Source organism: Agelaius phoeniceus, chromosome 18 (assembly GCF_051311805.1).
Source record: "Agelaius phoeniceus isolate bAgePho1 chromosome 18, bAgePho1.hap1, whole genome shotgun sequence".
Lineage (NCBI taxonomy): Eukaryota > Metazoa > Chordata > Aves > Passeriformes > Icteridae > Agelaius > Agelaius phoeniceus.
The window spans coordinates 12152299-12175496 of NC_135282.1; the positions used below are offsets into that span (position 1 = coordinate 12152299).

General features: G+C 51.8%; 2 protein-coding genes across 3 annotated transcripts in view; one reads left to right on the top strand and one right to left on the bottom strand.

Annotated features, from left to right (window-relative positions):
* Positions 1-201: 201 nt before the first annotated feature.
* On the bottom strand, positions 202-11908 carry HRK (harakiri, BCL2 interacting protein). 2 transcript variants are annotated; one of them, XM_077187764.1, is made up of 2 exons: positions 11123-11908; positions 202-3926 (listed from the first exon to the last, which is right to left on the bottom strand). In XM_077187764.1, exon 1 carries the CDS (start codon positions 11743-11745, stop codon positions 11170-11172), a length of 576 nt encoding a protein of 191 aa, XP_077043879.1. In that variant the 5' UTR covers positions 11746-11908; the 3' UTR covers positions 202-3926; positions 11123-11169. The 2 variants fall into 2 exon arrangements, with proteins under 2 accessions (XP_077043879.1, XP_077043878.1); XM_077187763.1 differs by having other exon boundaries at positions 202-3978; positions 11123-11854.
* Positions 11909-14521: 2613 nt separating this feature from the next.
* FBXW8 (F-box and WD repeat domain containing 8) overlaps positions 14522-23198 on the top strand; it is a 62984-nt gene continuing 54307 nt past the window's right edge. Inside the window, exons 1-2 of the mRNA XM_054645566.2 lie at positions 14522-14858; positions 18370-18474. Of these exons, the coding sequence (XP_054501541.2) occupies positions 14568-14858; positions 18370-18474 (396 nt within the window). The 5' untranslated portion in view covers positions 14522-14567. The remainder of the gene's footprint in view (positions 14859-18369; positions 18475-23198) is intronic.

Sequence of the window (23198 nt, forward strand, 5' to 3'; positions counted from 1 at the left end):
CTCAAATAAATATTTGAAAAAAAAAAAGTTTGGATTTTGTGGTGTAAAAACCCAAGGCAGGAGCAGCAGGTGAGGATCCCTCTCCTCTTCTCAGACTGGCTGGTCCTAGGGAAGCCCAATTCCCATGGTATTCACAATTCCCTCAGCCTTGGATGTGGAATTGGCATGGCCAGAGTCTCCTCACTGCTGTGATGAGATGGAAAGTTCAGCTCACACACAGCAAAGTTACACAAGAATGAGGCCGAGTTTGAAGCCTGGATTGAAAATCAAATTTGGGAGCAAAGTGGCTCCAGGGAAAGCTGTGAACCTGCTGGGGAGCTGGGACACAGCCAGGAGGGTTGGACATGGATAATGTGTGTCCAGGATTCAGTGGGGAGCTCAGGTGGTCTGTTCTGTACACACCAGGCTCCTGTGGAGATCAGGGACAGATGTTGGGTAGGAAAATTGAGTATTATGGGCTATTCTGTCCTCACTGGGGCCACTTTTTACAGGGCAATGCAGTTTTCCAGCTGGGAATGCCTCATTCCAGGCTGTCTGTGGACAGACACTGCACCAGTTGAACCAGTTCAGTTTGTCATGGATTTCAACAGCAGGAACTGCTTCTGCTCATGCTGAGGGTTTAAGAGACCTTTTTAACTTTTCCTGTGATACAGAAACAAAACAGACTCACAGATCAGATGAAGCTGATTCAAGAAGTGTTCGAGGAGGATTGAAGGGAATTGCTTTAGCAATGTGTTTGGCTCAGAGGATTCCTGCCTCCCTCTCTGAAGCAGGAGCAGGATGGGATTCCCCCCTGGGCACTGCCAGCTCCCTGCTCTGGGTGCTGCCCCTCCTGGGCACACCAAGCTTGGGACAGGAGGCCTGGGCCCATTTCAGCTTTGTCACCTGCTGGAAAGAATTCTGCAGGAGAAGAGGAAGGAATGTGGAGCTCCTGGGCCAAGCCCTGCCCTGGGGTAACCCAGCACTGAGTTCCCTGGCCAGAGGAGCAGTTGGAGCAGGTGGCAGCAGCCCACACCAGGCTGCTCTTTTACCTTGGAATATGGAATTGCAGGCTGTGCTGGGAGCTGCCTTGGCAGGGAATGCTTTAAAGATTCATGCAGAGCTCCCTCCCAGCCGTGCTGTGCGCAGACCATGAGCTCATAAGTGAGCTCTGAAACCCGAGAGGGCTCCGCTCCTCCACGGCCCTCCCAGCTGAGCCAACCCCGGCATTGCTGGGAGAAAACAAAAGGGAAAAGGGCCAGAGGGGAACTGTGCCGGCTTCCTGCCCTCAGGAGGGGACTGGGAATTTCCAGGGAGCTCACAGCACCCTTCCCTTTCCGGGCAAACACCAACCAGGGGGAAAGCAGATCTTGTAGAAAGGATAAAAACACTCCTTGTCAAAAAATGGAGGCGTTCAAGGATAGCAATTACACCACAAAATGTAAGGCTTTGACAAATCCATACCCTCAACAAGGAATTCCAGTTCTGTACAGGGAATTCTGGCTACAAAACTCCAAAACTTCACCCTCAGTTCACACAAAACATCCAGTTTGGAACTACAGAAGTGAAGCAAACCAGGAACAAGGCAGGGTTTGGGGTTCCAGCCCTGCTCTGGTTTCCACTGGGGAAGCACCATCCATGTGGCTGCTCCAGGCTGGGCAGGACAAGTCTGTTAACATTTTTTGCTGACTGTTTGGAGCCCCTGAGGAGAGCAATGCCCTGGGAGCTCTGAGGTTTGGGAATTTTCACAGACAAGCCTGTCCACGGAGGGCTGGGACTGAGGGAGATCAGCCAATCCCTGCACTGGGGCTGATCACAGATCTGGGGGCTCTCCCGAGGTGGGGAGGACAGAACTTCCCTTCCTTTTCCTTGGCTGTGCTGTTCCAAGGGATTGAAACATTGGGAGCAGCCTGAAGGCTGCAGCCCCCACAGCCAGGGAAGCAGAGAGGAAGGGCAGTGCCAGCTGTGTGCCCAGGGAAATGCAATAATGCCTATTCCAGGTGAGGAGTTCATTACATTCAGAGCTGGTAAAGGTGAGGAATGGTGGGACAGCCTCTGAGGGATGTGACCCAGCTCTGGGCCTGTCCCAGGGCTGGGGAGGATGTGCCCTAAGGCAAGTGTCACATCCAAGGCTCCTGTTCAAGTGGGATTGTGCAATTCCACGGGCACAATTTCACTCCCACATTCCAGGGCTTTCCAGAAATTGGTATTTTTAAGGCTCTGCCCAGCACTGCTGGAATCAGCTGAGGCTCCTCCTTTTGTTACTGTAGGAGACTGAGCTGGGAAGGGGTTCAGGATGCTGAGGATTACTGAGCATCAGGCCAGAAATGGCAGGAAAATGTTTCACTGGTCCCTGTGGCTCTGAGAGCACCCCAAGGGTATGGACAGACAGACTACACAGAGCTACACCACCCCTCCCCACACTGCACATCACCAGGGCAGGGCAAGGCTCCTCACCAGGAACCATCTGCTCTTCCAGCAGAGCCCTTGCTGCTGTTTGGGAATGGACTTGGATCAATATCAGCCAGGAAAATGTGTGCAGGGGCTCAAAACACTGCAGTGAATATTTGATAAAGGGAGAATTTAGCTTTCAGATTGCTTAGAAACATTTCTCCTGCAGCAGTGGAAAATGCAGGGTCTCACTGGACACAGAGGCCACTTGGGTTCTTCCTGGGCTGGGTGAGGGGTGGGAAGTATTTTTAAAAGAAAAGGAGCCAAATTTCCCTCAGAAATTGGGTTCTAACATTCCTTTATGCCTTTGAAAATGCCCTCCCTGCCATGGCAGGGTCAATTTTCTGGTGCAAATATCTGAAGGTAGGAAAAATGTTTCTAAAAAACTGTGCACAGGTTGCTGTATGTGGAAGGTACCCGAAATCTGACAGGTAGTTTTGGCTGCAAGGATAAAAGTGCTCAGTACTAGACTGAAAAAAGCCCTTTGACTTCTAAGGCCAAGCTCTCCTGTTATCCCCTGCTCTAGTGATCAGTCTGGATAAGAGTTCTCTTCCCTGGGTCACGGGATGTGGGACTGAATAAATCACCATGCAGGAGAATTCCCAGCTCTGGAGCTGCAGGAAGTGCTGCTCTAGCAGACTTTGATGTGCACACTGCAGTGGAAAGGGCCCTGTGTCCTTTCCACCTCAGTGCCTGCTGCTTCCCAAGCTCCACACTGTCAAAAAGAAAAAGAACTGCTCCAAAGAAAAGGAGTTTTATAAAGTTCTGGGGTAGATTATTTGTTTTGTCTTAAGTTTCTGCAGAGATTGAAAGAAAGAAAAAAAAAATAGCACCTTCTCAACAAGTCTTACTTTTTGCTATCTTGTGTATAAATATCAATAACCAAAATAGATCTTTCCTTGTCCCACGTTTCAGAACATCCTCTTGGGGAAACTGTAGCACCACAGAGAGGCAGTTTAGCCCCAGACAAATATTAAATGTAGCACCAGAGAAACTAAAGTCATAGGAAAGCTGCTCTCCCCTGGTGCCAGAGCATGAATATTTACACACACAAACCGCTGTCCGAGCCGCTCCGCACCCGCTCCCGCCACGCCTGGGCAGCACGTTTGGAATTCTCAGGATTACAAATCTGGGTGTAGAGATTCCTCCTCATCCTGCTGCAGAAACGGGCCAGCAGGGCAGGGGGTGGTGTCCAGCAGGGCCAGCAGCAGTGCCAAGGCTCGGCCTGCGGGAGCAGGGCTGCTCACAGCAGCGATCTGATCTACAGGGAATGTCGCTTACGCTCTCGACAAGGCATGCACGCGTCCACGTCTGCATACACAGGGGTTACATTCTTCTATATATAAGCAGGTTTTGTGTCTCTGGTTTGCTGCTGGGCCCTTGAACAGCTCCTTCCGGGCAAATCCTCCTTCTCACGTCGCCCAAAGCACTTCCAGCATCTCCCACTTCTTTCTTTCTCTCCACTCTTCACAGCTGCTGCTCAGGCTCTGGATTCCCTGGAGGAAAAGGGGAAACAATTTTCTCCAAGGGCACAGGGTTTGTTCCAGCCTAAGAAAGCAAAAGAATGGGGTTGGGTGTTAATTATCTTGATGCATTTGGTACAATAAAAGCTTCTTTTAAATTTATGCTTGAACCCTCCTACTAAATTTACAGAGAAGAAGAAGTGTGGAGTTTATGGGGAGGAGGGTTTGTGGCTCAGACGAGATGATGCCTTTGGCCCTGGGTACTGCAGATTTTTGGGAGCTCTCCCCCTTGCAAGGCTCCTTTTGGGTGCTCCATCTTCATTTACATCACTTTAACAAAAATGTGAACTTTGAGGGAAGCCATTAAATTTGTTCCAGGTAGGCAGTGGGGTGCACGGAGTATCACAGGAGACTGCAAGAACTCACTCATCCCTGCCTCTGCCACTGATTAGATTTGTGGCCTTGGGCAAACCACTGCTTTCAGTTCTGCTGGAAAATGAGGGCACTAATAACTTCCTTGCCTCACAGGTGGGCTGCGAGCCTTAATTAATAAAGTGCTCAGAGAAAGGCACCCATCTAAGTGCAAATTAGCAGGAGACGTGCCCAAGGGGCATCTGCGATGAAATTCCCATTTCCCAGCGTTTGTCCCTCAGTTTGTTGATGGCAGCCCTGGCTGGGGCAGATGCCATGGATCTCTCGTGTGCAGGCGGTGACAGTGAGAGATCCTAGAAAAACCTGCACGGAGAAATCTCCACCGCAGCCCAGCCGGGATGAGGTGATTTCACCGCGGGGAAAGGGGGGGAGTCGCTGACGGTGCAACTGCAGCAGCAATGAAGTCACAGCTAATTAGGGCTGGCCACAGCTCCGGGGCAGATCCTGAGCTGCCTTACTCCGGAATCCCTCCCCTTGCTGCCGTCCTGCCCTGCCCATGCCAGCGGGGAGGCAGCAGGAGACAGCCTTGGGATGGGCTGAACCTCCGGGGACAGAGACGAGCTGCGGTGCTGGCACGGACTCTGAGCAGAATCCCAGAGTGGGAAGGGACCCACAGGGATCATCAGCTCAACTCCGGGCTCCAGGGCACCCCAGCAATCCCCCCTGGGCCTGAGAGCAAACACGGCCTTGGGGCTGTGACCTTTCCCTGTCCCTGGAACGTCTCTGGTTCCTGAACCACGTCTGCTTTATCCCAGCTCCTGCCGGCTGCCCACAGGATGTGGCAATGCCAGCCCCTCATTCCCAGCCCTGCTTTCTAGTTTCAGGGAATCTGAGGCACCGGTGGGAATGGCAGGAAGGAGGAAGGCCGGGATGAACCCTCAGAGGTGAAGCACAGTTCCAGTCTGGCTGTGATCAAGGCTGTCAGCCAGCCCCATCCCAGGGCTGCTGCACCTCCAGGCTCCATCTCCCACATCCCACCTGCCCTCTGGAAGTACTGGAGTGTCCCAAAGTGCTTTAGCAGAGCTGTTTGGCTCTTTTGGCAGAGGGTAAATAGGAGAGGTGTTTGCTGTGTGGAGAGGGACAAACACAGCTACACAAAACCAGCAGCTGGGCACAGGGAGTCAATGCAGAGCTCCAGGGATAGCCTGGGGCTTGGAATGCACCCTGCTCAGCCTTCCTGCTTCCCTGGTGCTCAGGGACAGGCACACAGCACCACGGGATCCTCCAGACTGGGAAACATCACCAGGAGGGGATTTGGGTGCCTCAATCCCCACACAAATGCCAGAATTGCCCAGAGCAGGGCACAGCTGGGCTGTGAGTGTGGCACTGTACAAAGCAATGTGGCTGCCTTCACTCCAAGAGGTGAGATATTTACTCAAGTTACACTGGAATAAAGAGTCCAGGAGTTGATTAAAGGATTTCCTCCACAGCAAAACCATTTAATCCTTATTTATTATTTCTCCTGTAGCAGCACTTCCAGCTGCCAAGCTCTGAACCCTTGTCCTGCTGTGCCACCCATGGCTGGCAACAGATCATCCGTGGTGTCACTGTATTTTACAAACTGTCTCTCTGTGTCACTTAATGTATAGAAAATCTATAAAAACCTGTAAAAGTTGATAAATCCTAGAACATCTTGAACTCCAAGCGATAAATCTGCTCCAGGGCAGGCAAAGAGCTCAGCACAATGTTTATGCATCTCACAAGCCCCATTCTAAGGGCTTAAATGGCTCTTAAGTTTTGCATCAGCCTCGTGCTGGCCTTCTGCAGGAAGGTGAATTTCATGGAAAGAATAAAAGAGAACCCCAGAATTCTGGCCCTGAGCCCATCTCTCAATAAACCAATTTTGAATATCCTAGGCTGTGTTAAAGCCATTTCTGGGTGCATATTGGCTGCATTGCCAGTATCTGACTCATTAATGGAATATACTTTGAGCCAATTCTGATCTCATTTATAGCACTGTAAATCCAGGGCAACCCAATTGACTCCAGTGGAGTTACTCCAAATTTCCCACAATAGGCACTCAGCAGACAGAGCAAAATTTGGTACTTTGGGTCTGAAAAAGGCTGGGGAAAGCCAAACTACATCCCATTTGTACTGGGGTGGATAGTAAGTTGGAAAGAGAACCAGCATATCCCTTTTGTAGAGCTGCTGAAAAATTGATTATTTAATGTGCCATTCTGAAAAGGCTGAAACTTTGGGGGAAACTGTCCACAACTATCAACATTTTTCATTTCCTTCTGAAATCCAAGGAATTATGGCTGAGTGCCTGTATGAAAAGTGCAGTGTCTATTGGAAACATGGATGGGAACGATAAGGAAAAATTTACTTCCACTGAAATTAATTCATGGGAACTGACATTCTCTTTGGTGATGTATCCCTCTGTGCCTGGGCATTTAGGGAGAGACAGATTTTGCTCAGAAAGTTGCTCTCGACCATTGCACAAAAGGAAGCAATAAGGTTATGAGACAACAAATGGTTTTGGTTACAAAACCACCTCAGCCAACCTGGCCACATCCCGGTGCTTTAACACACACAGGCACTTCCAGATTACCTGGAATTCTCCAGCCTGATCCCACAGCTTTACCAAAAAAACCAAGCTGCTTTTCTCATGGATGCTGAGTGGGATGGGCATGAAACGACTCAGGTAGGGGGTCCTGTGTCTCTTAGCACTTCTCTGATTTTTATTCAGGGAGGGGAGGAGAAGCCACCTTTGGGCAGCACCTGCACGAAGCCAGAAGCCAGAGCAGAGTTGGAGCTCCAGCTGGAAAAAGGAGTTCTGCTCACGGCTACTGTGTCAGCATGGAACTGCTCCATTTAAAGGGATTACAGGGGCCACTGGCTTGGCACACGTCCCACTGCTAATAAACAAAATAACAGTTATTGATATATTGAAAGGGAAAAATATATCCAAGGGCTTGGATCGCTGAGGGCACGCTGGAGGCAGGGACTAAACGAGGCACAATCGCTGCCGTCCCCGCGCAGCAGCAGCTTAATGAGGGAACAAGGGCTGGGCACAAGCCCTGTCAAATTCCCAAGCAGCCCCATCCGCGTACACTCACACTTCATTAGCATCTCCGCGGGAGGTGGAAGGGCAACTTGGAAGACCAGAAAACAATTAGGAGGGGGTTCAGGAGTGCTAGAAACGAACTGGGAAGAATGGTGTGTCCGGGAGATCTTTGTATAGGAAGAGCAGGGAACCCGGACAGTAAAAAAATTCGTCTGGGCTCCAATCCTCCCACAAAGACTGTCCTGCTTGGCCTCAGTCCACCCGTGGAATGAGCCATTCCTGGGCTGCTGTTTGTCTGTGCAAACTCTGATGTTTGTTTATCGGGAGAATTAATGCTGAAGGTTTTCTTTCTTCAATTGAACTGTGAGGCTGGGGCGAGGGTGGCAGGGACCTTTGGCTTTTTTTGAGCAGGATGCTTGCCACTGGGAAGGGCTGGCTTTTCCCTGATCCAGGAGGATAAACAACAGAGCCTGGCTCTTTGTGTGAGGGACACACACGGGGTGCACGAGGCTGGATGTTTGTCCTGGTGCAGAACCAGCTCTCTGCATCTCCACTGCCTCTGGTCCTTCGTTTGCTCTGCTCTCCTGCACAGCTCAGTGGGACACCTCCAGAAATCTTATCAAGCCAGTTTTAATACAGATAATTAACTGCACTGAGACTTTGGACAGAGTGGCTCTGCATGAACCTCGCAGCAAACAGTGGGGGGAATTCCTGGCAACACAGTGGGCACGGAACCAGGCTGGTGGAGCTGGCAGGGACAAGTAGGGTTTGATTTTAATACACTGCCACTCCTGAACTAACAGAGCGAAATACAAGTGACATTGTATGCCAAACTGGCACCTGACAACTATACTTCATGCCCTGGTTGGATGTTTCAAGGTGATGTCAGATTACATATTACAACTACCAGTTGCAAAGCATCCATCCCAAATCCCAAGCAGGGTCTGCAGATGCAAGCTGGTCACAGCCCTAATCCTGCTCCACTGCCATCACCCAGGGCTGTGGGAACACGAGGGGCTCCCTGGAGCACGGGATTGTTCCCTGAGCGGGGCTGCTCTGAGAAGCCACACGGAGCTCAGGGAACAAGCACCAACCTCCTGCCCCAGAACATTCACAGCCTCTTGGAAAAGCAGGAGGGGAACTCGAGGAATAACCCAAGCTGAAACTGGCCTTTTCCTCTTTTCTCCATTCCTTCTGCAACCACCGGATCATGAGACAAAGGCTGACTCTGCAGGGCACTCATTAACTGTACAAGTTGCTCTCCTCTTACCAGCCTTTCCATGAAATCCAGAGATCACAAGTGGTTAGAGGCTGGACTTCCCAGCTTGTTGCAGGACAATGTTATTGTCACTGCAGAGTTCTCTGAGGATGGCAGAAAAATGCCTGTTTTGTTCAGAAATACTCTGCTGAGGTAATCAAACACTGTCTTACCTCATCTCCAAGGCTAACCAGCTCACTGCACTGTCACTGGGGCTCTGAGACACTGCAGACTGTCAGAAACCTCCACTGGTGAAAGCAAATTACTGCTCAGGATGAAAAGATTATTAATGGCCAGAATAACTGAGGAACTGAGGTGCAGATGACACAGTTAATTATTCTGGGCTTGCATTGTATTTTCATCTGCAGCTTGGTCACTTGTGCCTCAGAAGCATGGCAGGAGTGGGACAGGTTGCACACAGGGACAGCCAGGAGTGTCACCAGCTTGTTCATCTGTGCCTTTATCCCTGAAACCGCTTCCCATCACACACCAGGAGCTCTTTTTCAGCCTTACATGTGTATTTGTGTCCAGGAGCATTTGGAGGCAGCTCAACGCTGTCTGTGGCAGCCTTTGAAGCCAGGGGCAGGACGGTGCTGCCCATGGAATTTGCCTCGGAGGCGCCCGGGATAATGCTTGGCTTTTCCACAGCCTCTCATCAAAGCCATTTATAAGCAACTGGTGGGCAGAAATGGAAGTGAGCACTCCAGGATCAACAGCACAAGAGATTGGGGGGAAAAGAATAGTGTCTGCCCAATAAACCTTCACAAAAATTAATACTCCAAACAGCTTTGGCCTCGTGGGATTGCCAGCGAGTCTGGGCTGAGCGTGTGCACGGATCACCGGGGCCAGCTGACAGGCTCGCTCTGCCAGCCCTGCTCACCTGCCACCTCCTCTGCTTGGGACAGAGTCCCAGACCGGGCAGCGAGGAATTTCCCTGGCTTGTCAGAAAGAAATGGACATTTGAGACATTAGATAAGGGAGATGACTGCCGTTCCCCCTTGGATTTCAGCTCTGTTTGTGCTCAGAGAGGCCAGCAAGGCAGACGGGTGGGTTTGCTTCCAAACACTGGAACCAAACTTGCCACAAACTGACAGGGAGGGAGAGATGTGTTTGCTCTGCTCCTGACCACAGTCCCACACCACTGACACCACCTCTGAGGCACAGTGCCTGCTTTTATAGACATTGAGGCTTCAATTTACCAAAACCCCACAGTTCTCCTCTGTTTTTGTTTCAAAGAAAGCTTTCCAAAGGTGACCAGCGGAGCCTCCCAGACACAGCAGTTGTGGCTCAGATGGATGACAACAATGCCCCCCCACAGAGTGCACACACAGTGCAAACACACAGACCTGCTGGAAAACCTCATTTTTAAACTCTCTGATAACCTGACTTTCCTTCCACACTGCCCTATCCAAGCTGGTGGGATACCAGTGCACGCTGAAAGTTAGACATGCACTGAAATTGTGCCCTGAACACAGACAGACACTGGGGGGTGTTTATGATGCAATTTACAGCACCCAAAAGAGGAGCCCGTGCTCCTTAGGTCTGTGGTGACAAATCCACGACCCAAAGAACACTACAGAGCACCCAAAATCCCCGAGCTGACCCCACATATGCTCAGTATCCCCGAGTGCTCCCAGGCTGAGGGTGCAGAGCTGTCCCCACAAGCCCCGGAGCTGTCACCAGGATGACAACAACGAAGGTTACAGGACCAGGCATGTCCTGGTTACCTGCTGCTCATTTGCTCAGTGGCTCTGGAGCACAGAACCAGCAGTAACTGGGCTTGGGTGCTTTTCCTGGCCAGTGGCTTGGGACCCCCCTCGGGGAGAACCCCCAACACTGGGCAAGGCATTATCCAAAACACAGAGCCAATGTCCCAGGTAAAAGTCCAGTGGGAATATTCCACCACCCAGTGCCCCACAGCACCCGTGGCTATAAAGCCCACCAGGGAATGACAGGACACAGGGAAAGTTCCTCCACGCAAAAAAGGGCTGGAGGTTTGGCAGGCACGGGTGTGCGGGGCACCCTCCAGCTCTCGGGACCGGCAGCCGGGGCAACACGGGACCTGCGCGGCTCCCCCTGAGCTGCCCCGCGCCGCTGCCGGGCATGGAGCTCAAACTGCCCCGCAGGAGCACGGGTGGAGCGGGCGGAGGGGAGCCACGGGGGTGGAAGCCGTGAAAAGTTCGGGGAAGGGGAAAGGGGGCGTTTGAGGAGTCCCGAGAAAAGGGGAGAGGAGAGGGGGAAAGTGGGGATGGAGGGGACGGCGGGAGAGGTGAGAGCGACAGGTCGGTGTGACCTGGCACCGGTAGTCCAGGGAGAGGAACAGAGAGGGGAGAGGAAGAGGAGTAGGCAAAGGAGAGCGGTCGGTGCGATCCGGCAGCACGAGCAGCCCGCGGCTCGGTGCGCTGCCGCGCTCAGCCCCCGCAGCCCGGCGAGGCGCGGGTACCGCGGACAGCGCGCTCCGCCGGGCCGGACCGAGCCGAGCCCCCGCGCCCGTCCCGAGCCCAGCCCAGCCCAGCTCCGTCCCGCGCCCACCTGTTGCGCGTCCCGCCTGCTCCCCGCTCCGTCCAGCGCCCCTCTCCCTAGAGGCTCCTCCTGCGGATCAGCCAGGCCAGCGCGGCCGCGGGCGTGAGCGCGCAGAGCAGCCCCGCCACGGCGGCCAGGCGGCGGGCGGCCGAGGGGCCGCGGCCCCGCGCCTTGCGCCGCTGCTCCAGCTCATCGCCCAGGCGGCGCAGGCGGGCGGCGACCCGGCGGGCGGCGGCCTCGGGCCGGGCGGCGCGGCCGGGGCCGCAGGGGCTGCAGGGCGCGGGGGGGCCGCGCAGCGCGCACGGGCACATGGCTGCGTCCGCTCGCCGCCGAGCCCGCCGAGTGTGCGGCGGGCGGGACGCGGGCGGGACACGGGGGGGACCGGGGGTTACATCATCCCCCGCGGGGCGGTGCTCGGCCGCGGGCGGAGAGGGGGGAGCCGGGAGACGGCGCGGGGTGGGGGGCAGGGGGACAGCGGTGCTGCGCTGGGACGGTCTGGGGTCCAGCGGTGGTGTGGGAGTTGGGTGGGACGGCGGAGGGATGGGAGGGACGGCACAGGGATGCGGGTGATGGTGGGGGGATAGAAGGACGTGGAGGGGACTGGGGGGAACGGTGCTTGTGTGGTGGGACATTCTGGTACCAAGGGATGGGTGGGGGTTCGGTGGGACAGCATGGGAATGGATGGGTGGAGGGATGGATGGATGGATGGACGGACGGACGGATGGATGGATGCACGGATGGTGTTGGGATGGAGGGGACAGCACGGGGATGCAGGGACACTGGGGATGGAATGACAGTGTGGGACTGGGAGTGGAGGGAACAGTGCTTGTGGGGTGGAAGATTCTGGTATCCAGGGTGGGAGTTTGATGGGACAGTGTAGGAATGGGGGGATAGCGTGGGGATGGAGGGGACAATGGGATAGAGAAGGCAGTGGGGAAGGTGGGACAGAGGGGTCAGCGTAGGGATGGAGGGACAATTTGGGGATAGAGAGGGCAGCAGTGGAATAGAGGGGACAGCGTGGGGACAGAGGGACAGTTTGGGGATAGAGGGGAAGTGTGAAGAAGGTGGGACAGTGTGGGATAGAGAGGATAGCATGGGGATGGAGGGGACATTGTGGGAACTGTGGGGATAGAGGGGACACTGGGGATAGAGGGGAATTGTATGGGGACAATGTGGGGATAGAGGGCACAGTATGGGGACAATGTGGGAATAGAGGGGACTGTGGGACAGAGGGGATGGCGTGGGGATAGAGAGACAGTGCGAGGCTGCAGATGCCTGTGGGCTGGAGGAGGGGACAGCGAGGAGATGCAGGGGGGCAGTGAGGGGATTACACAGAGCTGGAGCCGATTTCATCACCCACAGCATTACGGATTCGGATCACATTTCGGGTGGCCGAGGCAGGAGCGCGCAGCCCCCGGCACTGACCCGGGGCCCACGGGGCCTCCCCGGCTGCCGGGGCACGGGAGCAGGGCTGGCACCCCCGGGCAGGGCTCCCTGCACACACCAGCCCTGGGATGGGCACGGGGGGCTCCCTCTGGGCCAGCAATCACCCCAAACTGGCCCTGTCCCCCCCCAGCTTTGCAGAGGAGCTGCTGCAGATCTCCTGGCAAATGACCCCAGCCCATGCACGCTCCCTGGAGCAGCCCCACGTCCTGCTGCAGGGGCAGCTCCTGGGCTGCAATCCCACCTCTGGCAGGGCTCACCAGCATGTGCACCCCAGGGAGACCCCTCCTCTAAGTCCCTGCAAGTGATTGTTTTGTAGGGAAAACAAGTCACAGAATCACAGACTGGTTTGGGCTGGAAAGGACCTTAAACATCATCCCATTCCACCCTCTGCCATGGGCAGGGACACCTTCCACTGTCCCAGGCTCCTCCAGCCCTGTCCAACCTGGCCTTGGGCACTGCCAGGGATCCAGGGGCAGCCCCAGCTGCTCTGGGCACCTGTGCCAGGGCCTGCCCACCCTCCCAGGGAACAATCCCTAATTCCCAATATCCCATCCATCCCTACCCTCTGGCAGTGGGAAGCCATTCCCTGTGTCCTGGCATTCCAGGCCCTTGTTCCAAGTCCCTCTCCAGCTTTTCCTGGAGCCCCTTTAGGCACTGCAAGGGTTTCTGAGCCCTCCCTGGAGCCTTCTCCTCTCCAGGTGAGCACCCCCAGCTCTCCCAGCCTGGCTCCAGCCCTTGGAGCATCTCCATTGCCTCCTCTGGTCTCACTCCAGCAGCTCCAGGTCCTCCTAATGTTGGAGACCCCATGCCCAGGGGCAGCTCTGCAGGTGGTGTCTCACCTGAGTGGCGTAGAGGGGCAGAATCCTCCCCTCCTTTCCTGCTGCCCACACTGGGGGCTCAGCCCAGGGCAGGGGGGTTTTGGGGTCCAGCACACAGGCCAAGGCATGGCCAGCCTTCACCCACCTGTCTGCTGCAGGGTTTCTACACAGAGGAGTTCCTCCCACAATGAGGTAGTTTGGGTTCTTCCTGGACACCTCCTCATGCTCATTAAGTTGGGTTTTATGAACAGCACAGGCAAGCTGTAGAGGAGAGAAACCAGCAAGTGACCAGTGAGGAAGGCAGAGGTGGACACCATAATTGCACAACCTGCTGCTCACAGCATGGGCTGTGTTTTACAGTCTGTTCTAGAAAGACCAGCTGTTTGACTGACACCAACACATCACTTACCTGCTCGGTTTCCTTGAGGGCTCCTCAGGAATCATTCTGGAGACTTGAGTACTCATGGCCTCTCTGCTTCCCTGGGCAGCTGGACTGGCTGAAGGTGCAGAAACTTCACAGCTGTGGTTCAGCATCATTTGAACACAGCCTTAGAGCACCAAGGTGTGTTGATAGTGGAGAGGAACTGAGTCAGCTTCGTTTCTTCCCCATGGAAGTGGCAGCTCTCGGGCTGTGGTGGCCGCAGGAGATGGGTGTGAATCAAGCAGCAAAACACTTTCCCAGCAGGTGTGGCAGGGCCATCCCTGCCCACCCGCTAAGCTTCAGATATGACCAAGAGAAAGGAAAAAATGGCCTCAGAGCGGCACATCTGTCACTCTGAGAGGCATATCTGTCACTCTGAGCGGCCACGTCCATGGGCAACAACCCTGCCGTGGGAAAGGCTTCTCCCCTGGGACCGGCCATGGCTGTGAGGGGGCCGAGGGATCCCAGCGGGGCCGGCCACGGCTGAGGGCTCCCAGCGGGCCTCAGGGTGCCCAGCGGGACCCTGCCCTGCCCTGTCCCTGTCCCTGTCCCCGGCCATGGCTGTGAGGGGGCTGAGGGGTCCCAGCCGACCCTGCCGTCCCCGTGGCCTCGCTCGGCCGCCCGCGGTGTGGGGACCGTCCGCCATCGCCGCCCTCCGGCTCCATTCCCGAGCACCGGCCCCGGTCCCGGCGGCGGCGGAACCTTGTAGCGGCGGAACGCGCGGGCGCGGGGCGCGGTTTCCGTGCCGCGCCGGGCCGGCCCCGCCGCCATGGCCGCGGTGCCGGCGGAGCGGGAGCGGCCCCGGCGGCGGGAGGAGCGGGCCGGGGGCGCGAAGCGGCGGCGGCGGGAGGAGCCCCTTCAGGAGCCCCCTCAGGAGAGGCCGGGCGAGAGCCCGCGGGAGTCCCCGGCCGAGCCCGGGTACCTGGCGCTGGCCCGCGGGCTGCTGGCCGGCAGCGCCCCGGCCCGCCGCAGCCCGGCACCCGCCCGGCCCGCCGGGGAACCCGCGGATAGGGAACCCGGAGATGGGGACGACCTGCTGGGGCAGCTGATCCGAGACCTGGTAGGGCTGCGCGGGGCCGGGGGCGGCCCTGGGGCTGTGGCGGGGCCGGACCGGGCCCCAGGCGGGGTCGCGGTGGGGCCGGTACGGGAGCACTGAGAGGGCTCGGCTGAGGGGCCTCTCGCTGGAGGCGGCGAGCAAAGGGGACCTTGAATTGGTGTTCCTGTGTGCTTGTTTATAACCTCAGCTTCTGAATATACATCCCTTTACAAAGTTTTAACCCTTGAGAATCTGCTTGTCCTGTGTAATGGCACGGGGTGGGATTGTTGGGGTGTCCTGTGCGGGGTTATGAATTGGGCTCGGTGATCCTCGAGGGTCCCTTCCAACTCGAGATATGCCGTGACTCTATGAAATAGTATCTTTTTTCTCTTAAGATTTTTTGTTGTTTACTCAGGCAGTTTGATGCGGGTGCAGTAATTAAGAATATCCTGCCTTGTAACACAGCAGCGTAGTAAGAAAACAAGCTTTAATTCTTTAAATAAAGGACTTAATTTGGAAATAGTCTTAAATACAGTTCTGAACCAGATAAAAGCTACTTTGGTAAATCCTCTAAATGCCATATAGGTGTTATTTACAGTATAGGAAAACTAAGGGGGAAACCGATTTTCTTGGTTCTCACTAACCTCACTATGACTAATTACTCTTTGCTTAAAAAAATTAAAAGGAACAGATTAAATTTCTGTCTGCAAGGCACAAATTAATCCATTTTACAGAATTAGTGCTCCATTAGCACACAGGAGCCCGAATCTGTCTCAGAGGGGCTGGTTGTATTTGAGTTTTGGACTCATTCCAGTAGACTTTTAGACAGACTGGTGCTGACTTAACATCCCTGCTTCCTTGGGCTGAGGACAAGCTGCAGGAATTTTTGGGGTGTGGGAAGACCTGGCTCTGCCTCTAATGTTAGGATTGCATTAGAGTGTGTGAAAAATGCGTATTTTATGATTGGCTTTTCGCAAATATTAAAATGGATATTATATGTGTTGTGTTAGAAGTAATGCTGTATTAATTCTCTTAAGTAGTGTGTTAAATATAGTTTTGGGTTATAAAAAAATGTTAAAATAGAAACTGTGCTATGTAGGATACTTTTTTTAAAGAAAGGACTTGCAGTGAGATAGCAGCCACAGGACACCTGAATCTTTCAGAGGAAAAGAATTTATTGTCCCATTATCAGAAGAAATTAACTTCTTCCCACCTCGAAGCTGCTGTTAGGATTCAGGGGAAGAAGTTGAGGATGACCAGACAGAATCCTGTGTTTGAATGGAATTTATGCATCATGTATGAGGTGTATGAATATGCAACAGGCTGTTGTTTTTAAGGGTTAATCCTCTGTTAACCTGGGTCCTTTTTCGGGCTCCTGCTGCCCAGAAAAGGTACCCAGACGTCCGTAACTCTTTATTTCTATTGTCTCATATTGTCCTAATTCAAATTGTCCAAATTATTATTACTCTAATTGTATTACTATTTTTATAACCATTTTATTACTATTAAACTTTTAAAATTTTAAAAACAAGTGATTGGCGTTTTTCACAGAATGGAATCAGTATGAGTTTGTGCTGTGCCTCCAGAACCTCAGACAGATCCTAAATCAGGATCATCCTCTCCCTCTTGGCACTTCCTAACCCCCATTCCTTTACTGTGTAGGTTTCTTCTGCAGCTACTCTTCATTTAAACTTGGACCCTTTGCAGCACCAAAGCAGGAAAAAAAGCACTTCTGGGTTTATTTGAAGCAGGGTATAAATCCTTGTGCAGCTCAGTTTATAAAACTCTGTGTAGGCTGGGAGAGCTGGGTGTGCTCACCTGGAGAGGAGAAGGCTCCAGGGACACCTCAGAGCCCTTGCAGGGCCTAAAGGGGCTCCAGGAGAGCTGGAGAAGGACTGGGGACAAGGGATGGAGGGACAGGACCCAGGGAATGGCTCCCACTGCAGAGGGCAGGGATGGATGGGATATTGGGAATCAGGAATTGTTCCCTGGCAGGGGGCAGGCCCTGGATCCCTGAAGTTTTTTGCTCTTTTCCCCTCCTTTCCTGCAGAGCACCGTTGGTGCTGAGCCTTGTGTGAGCAGTGCTGTGCCTGCAGCCCCGATTCCTTGCAGTGAGACCCTGTGTGCACCCAGCCAGCCCAGATCTGCTGCCTGGACACGACTCAAGCCCAATTTGGAAGGAGCTCACCCGTGGTGGTGCCGTGCCTGAGCTCATGAGCCCGGAGCGAACAAGCCTTGCCCAGTGGCTCCTCTGGGGATCCCTTTGTGCTTTCCTTGGGTGTCCCCGCTGGAGACGGGTGGGATTTACAGCGCTCCAAAGCAAACCAGACCCTGCGGATCCGCGGCGGCCCCAGCACGGGGCAGGGAGCAGGAGCTGCTTGTGCAGGGAAATTGGGGATGAGGAGGGAGGGAGGGAGGGCAGCAGCAGGGCTGGCTGCAGCTCCTGCCCTAAGTGACTTTAGAACAAGTGGGAGGTTCCAGCCGTGTGTGAAGTGATGTTTTGTTGCTAAAAAACCTGATGGGAGCATTGCCTGTGTTTGTGTTGTCTAAACACTTGCTTGTGTTTAGAATTTCTTGTCCTGAGTGTGGAATATCTTTTGCTTTAAAAACCATACCCATTATATTGGGATTTCCCTGAGTAAATGCTTTGAATAAACCCAGAATATCCCTTCAGTTCTACTGTGGTACTGCAAATGGCCCAGATTTGAATGAGAAGCTCTAGGAGACACCCACAAAGATACCAGGGTTAGGGAAGTGCCAGGAGATGATCCTGAGCTTCTGAAGGCAAGCAGTGGAGATGGGTTTTAACTGAGCAGCTGATTTTGTGCATGAGGATTGATGGACAATGATCAGGAGCACCTGTGGGGGGACAGAAACCAGAGAAAGCACTGCAGAGCAAAACTGGTGACATAGAAATAGTCAGAATCAGCTGATTAAGCTCTTTCTCTATTATAGAGTATAAAAATGTTGAATATCTAGACAGGATAAGAGGGAAGATAAATCTTGTTGTGATAACTGCAGAAAGAAGATGCAATAATTATGTAATTAAACCAAACAGAATACATCTAGGAAAAATCTATGTGCTGCATTTAGCTGTAGCTTAAATTGATGGATTTGGCTTCAAATTTTTTGTTTGAGATGCACAATTAGTTAAAGGAGGAACATTTCATATTAAAATAGCATTTTTATATTAGCAATGAAAGAAACCAACATCATCTCCATTCAGTTTTATTTAAAATATTTGTTCATTTTTCCATCATATGGGATTGAAATCTTGCAGGTGAAATTAATAATGGGCTTATACCTTCAAAGTGATCATTTACTGGGGTTTTTTGGCACTTTAGCCAAACTATTTTACTAGAACTTGTGTCCTGCCTTTCTCTGCCCTTTAAAGGGCCATGAAAGAATGGAGAGGCAGAAAAACTGATATTTTCATGGAGCTGTGGTGGCCCTGAGGACACACCATTCCTTCTCCTGCTGTCAAACTGTGTGTTAAACCAGCCTCACCAATTATTTTCTCCTTTTTCCTTCTCAGAATGAAATCAATGAGGTTCCTTTTTTCGACGTGCAGCTGCCTTATGAGCTGGCACTGAAGATATTCCAGTACCTGGGCAAGGCTGAGCTGGGAAGGTGTGCTCAGGTGAGTGCTGCTGGCACTTTGCTGCTCTGATTCCACTAAAAACTGGCAGAAATAGTGAAAAACCAGGCACCTCCATGTAGGCAAGTGGGGTGGTAGCCCAAGGAACTCAGCTGGTTGTGCTTTCACTCACAGGAGACAGTTCCAAAGCTGGATATTGGAAATGTAATGGTACATGAGCTGGATTTACAGCTGCACTTGAGCAGAGTTAAATAAAACATCTGTGGCTTGGGCAGCAGCAAAGCCTTAAAATTGAAAATAAATAGTGCAAGGATATTTTGATTTGAGTGAGTGTTCTGAAGCATTTTTGATTCAGGTCAGTGTCTTGCAGTGTTTAGGACTCAGCACTTGGCAGTGCTAAGGGCATGGCAAGAGCTGCTCCTCCCAGTTTCCAGCATGGGATTGAACCACAGACATTGGAGTAGTAACTTTTTGTCTGTAGTATTTCCATGTGAGGCTAAATTCTTAAAGGACCCTGATTTCTTCCCCCCAGCCCTGCAAGGAGTTTATATTTTTCTTTTCTGATACTTTCAGGTAATGCTCTCAGCAGTCTGTGCTCAGGCATGGTCCTTAATTTACGTGTAGTTGTAACCTGCCTACTCTTACTGAAGTACTCACTCTCACCTCATTCTACTCAGGGTTGTTCAGCCCACACTGTTGGACCTCTTTATTTCCTTTCTTCACCCACTGAGTGCTGAACCTCCTCTCTGAATGAGTCTTCAAAGCCAACTTAATTGGCAAGTGCTGATTACCCAGTGGAATCAAGAAGAATATTGTAGATACAATTCCAGCTTCTCCTGTGGCCACTGTTTAGGGTTCCAGGCTGGTGGTCATTAACTTTCACATACAGAGCACATCTTGCAACCTCACAAAAATCCAACCAAAACCATTCTCTGTGTTACAAACAGTCTAGGGCATGGTTTGAGTGGAAGAGAAAAATGTTAATATGTGAAAACTGAGAAGTGACAGACAGGGTCTGTTGAGGATGGCTAAACTTAAATATTCTGCAGATGGTCCAGGCTTTGAAAGGAAATTGGGCTTTTAATGTTCACTATGAGTGTGTTGTAGTGTTAAATAGCTACAAGTGGTTATTGCTTAAATCTTGGAGTTGCTAATGCCTTTTAGGGACAGGGACTGTTTAAAGAAAATTAATTCCTTGTGCAGGGCTGCTCTTGCAGAGGGGAAAATTCTCTAGGATTATTTTTTGGTGCTGTCCAGGACAGGGAAGCTTTCAGATGTGCTCAAGTTTCTGTCCCTTGGGGTAGAGATATGCCATCAATAAAGGCCACAGCCCATGACATGGAACAGGGTTGCATTTTTGAAGTGGATTAGTTTAAGGTTTTTCTTTCACTCTCTTTTCCCCCTCCTTAGGCTTGATCACTTTACCTCATGGCATAGTAAAAAGATTGGCTGCTGTCAGGCTGCTCCTTTTCCCTGTGCTTAGGGCTGCACTGGATTTCCCTCCCACTTTGCTTTTTAGCTTGAACCTGTTCTCATAAGATGTGTTTTAACAGAGACAATTTTCCACATTTCTCATTCTCCTGTTCCCAAGTCACTGTTCCTTTGTGGCAGCTGAGCAAGTGCCCAGTGTTTCACAGGGCTTTCCCAATCAGATGAATATCCAGTGCAGAGCTGGTTTCTATTTAACTGTTCAAATAAAAAGCAGAGCCATAAAAATAAATAGCATTTTCATTTTTCTCCTGGTGGTTTTGTTTTTGAAGGGGGGGAGCCCTCTTCTGTTCCATGGAAAACCCTGCTGCTTTATGGTGTTATCCTAGAAAGGTTTTTTTTATTAAGGTGCCTTGGGATTTCAGTGAAATTGGGCCAGTTGGTGGAATTGGCATCATGATCCATGTGAGTGCCTTTGGAGAAAACCTGTTTGCTTAGTCCTTTCTGCCAAATTGGTAACCAGCTAACAGGAAAGGAGCCTGACTGCAGAGCCTCTCTGAGATTGAATCACACCACAGACTGTCTGGAGAACTTGAATTTCACCTTGATATTTCCCTCTCCCTCGCTCCCCCACAGCTTTTCTTTGATTTTTGGAATCAGTAGTGTAAACCACAACCTGTCTGTGTGGCACTGGAAGTACACAAGTCTGTAAATAAATGTCCTGAGCTCTGCTGGGTCTGCAGTAGGGGGGTGACATTCAGCAGCACCCACCAGACCAGTCCCTGTTGATATCCCACGTTTGCAATCCAAGGAGAAAAGTATCCAGGGCTTTGTGTAGCACAGAACAGGCCAGGGTAAGGCAAAATTCTGCCCTGTGAGCACTTTCTGATTGTGTTCTGACCATTGGCAGAAATATCTGTAGCATGAGTGACTCTCCTGTGACTGTGACAGGTTTGGGAGCAGTCACTCCTTCCTCCTGGTCAGGGTGTAGGGGGAAAGGAAAAACAATCCCTTGGGACACCACAGATGTGACAAACTGGAATGCCTGGGTGTGATTTAGGGCTGATACTGTAAATACATTTATTTTACCCATGGCTTGGGGACCTGGTATTTATGGTTCAGCTTGGTGATGAGGGGATGTGTTTGAATTCAGCAGCACTGAATTTTGGCAGATTTGTTTCTGTGGGAAATTCCCTTGACCTGTTAGGTTTTCATCTTAGAGAAGGTTTAAAAGTGTTTACCAACACAGGAATTGTGTATGTATCTAGGGCAAGGGAGACTGTTTCTAGGAATTTAGGAATGAATTGTCGTGCATAAATCAAGAATTTCAGCTGCTTGCTTCCAGGGCTTTTGGGATTGTCAAACTGTTGAGGCTTTAATGTTTATACATTTATAAAAGGAAAATTGAATGTGTTTTTTTGAGCATGGCTTTGCATCAAGGTTGTTTATGGGTAAAAGCCATCATCCATCCTCCTTGTGATTCCCAGAGAGTGCAGAGGAATGGATGGATAAGGATATCCCTGCCCTGGGCTGAGCCCCCATCAGGAGCAGTAGGAAAGAGGGGGATTCTGCCCCTCTGCTCTGCTCAGGTGAGAGCCCACCTGCAGAGCTGCCCTCCAACATCAGGAGGACCTGGAGCTGCTGGAGTGAGACCAGAGGAGGAAATGCCCCAAGGGCTGGAGAGAGCTGGGGGTGCTCACCTGGAGAGGAGAAGGCTCCAGGGACACCTCAGAGCCCCTGCCAGGGCCTAAAGGGGCTCCAGGAGAGCTGCAGAGGGACTGGGGACAAGGGATGGAGGGACAGGACCCAGGGAATGGCTCCCACTGCCAGAGGGCAGGGATGGATGGGATATTGGGAATCAGGAATTGTTCCCTGGCAGGGTGGTGAGGAGCTGGAATGGAACTCCCAGAGCAGCTGGGGCTGCCCCTGGATCCCTGGCAGTGCCCAAGGCCAGGCTGGACACTGGGGCTGGGAGCAGCCTGGGATGGTGGGAGGTGTCCCTGCCCATGGCAGGGGTGGCACTGGGTGGTCTTTAAGGTCCCTTCCAGGCCAAACCATTTTGTGCTCAGGGCTGGGAGCAGAAAAGATGAGCAGTTTCCATCAGAATGGCTTTGGATTAAACACTTGGCACTATTTTTTGTACTGAGCTCAAAGTCCAGCGAGTTCTAATTGAGGCCCCTGGTCTCAGCAAATGAGCCTTGACTCTGCCTTTGTGTGTCTGGGGAAGAAAATAAACCTAGTGAAATAAAAACCATTATCAGATGCAGAGGGATGAATAAACCTTCATTAGGATTTGAGCCAGTTGATTTAGATGGGATTAGAAGAAATTTTGCATTTGATGGAAGAGGTGGGGTTTTTTAGGGGGAAAAATATCCCCCAGAGGCAAAACCAAATAGCAAAGTCTGTGTCAGCAAAAGCTTTTGAAGTCCTTCAGAACATTATTACTTGCTGAACTATAAAATATAAAACTGTCCCTCTGTGGAGCTCAGGGGAACCCAAACTTTCTTTGCTGAGAACAGTTGTAAAAAGATAATAGGAACACTGAAGACAAAATTAAATTCAGGACTCCAAATCTATAAACAAGTCTGTAAGATGTTGTCATTGATCCTTGCTGGAGTTTCTGTTCAGTTTAGATTTGGAAACAAGTTTTAACAAGAGCTTTGCACATCTCAGCTCCTCTCCAGCACCCAGCTTTTGGGTGCATGTAAATAAAGCTATAATGCCCTGGCTTTTGGGGCCTCACCTGAAACTCCAAGTCAAGCAGATCTAATAAAGCTGACTTGAAGCCAATGGCTGGTTTTAATGCTGCAGCTCACAGTGGTGCTGTAAAGTGAAATGCTTGAGACTCTTTATTAGTGATTTCGTGCAGCTGAGCCTCGCTCAGTGGGGTTTTACAAGGGATTGGCATGTGAGTTTGGGGCTGTAAGAAAAGGCTGGGTTAGGGACCCTTTGGAAATTCAGGCTTGTAAAGCAGCAGGGTTCACTGTAATTTGATTGAAAAAAAATCAGGATAGGATAGGATCTTTATTCCCCCTGAAAGTTGAAAAGGCAGTCAAAATTTTATGTAGCTCCCCCCCTTTTTCTTTTGTTTTACTGTCTTTATAAAATGCTTTTAAGACCTTGAAACTTGAAAGGTCTGTGCAATATTGTCTCTTTTGGCAGGCTGAAAGGTGTGTGTTTATTTTTGATTTCTCTTTTGGAAAGCAAGGCAAGAGCTGGCCTGGTTTGGCTGCGCTTCCCTGTGCGTGTGCTCAGCCTGTCCCTGTCAGGAAAATGTGCTGCTGTTTGGGGAGGGGGCAGAGGTTCTGCCTGGGGAGCTCCACTCCTGCACCACAGCT

What these genes read in the sequence shown, in the direction of transcription:
- HRK (XM_077187764.1), bottom strand. Translation starts at nt 11,745, where the DNA reads ATGTCCCACCACACAAGCACCGTTCCCCCCAGTCCCCTCCACGTCCTT.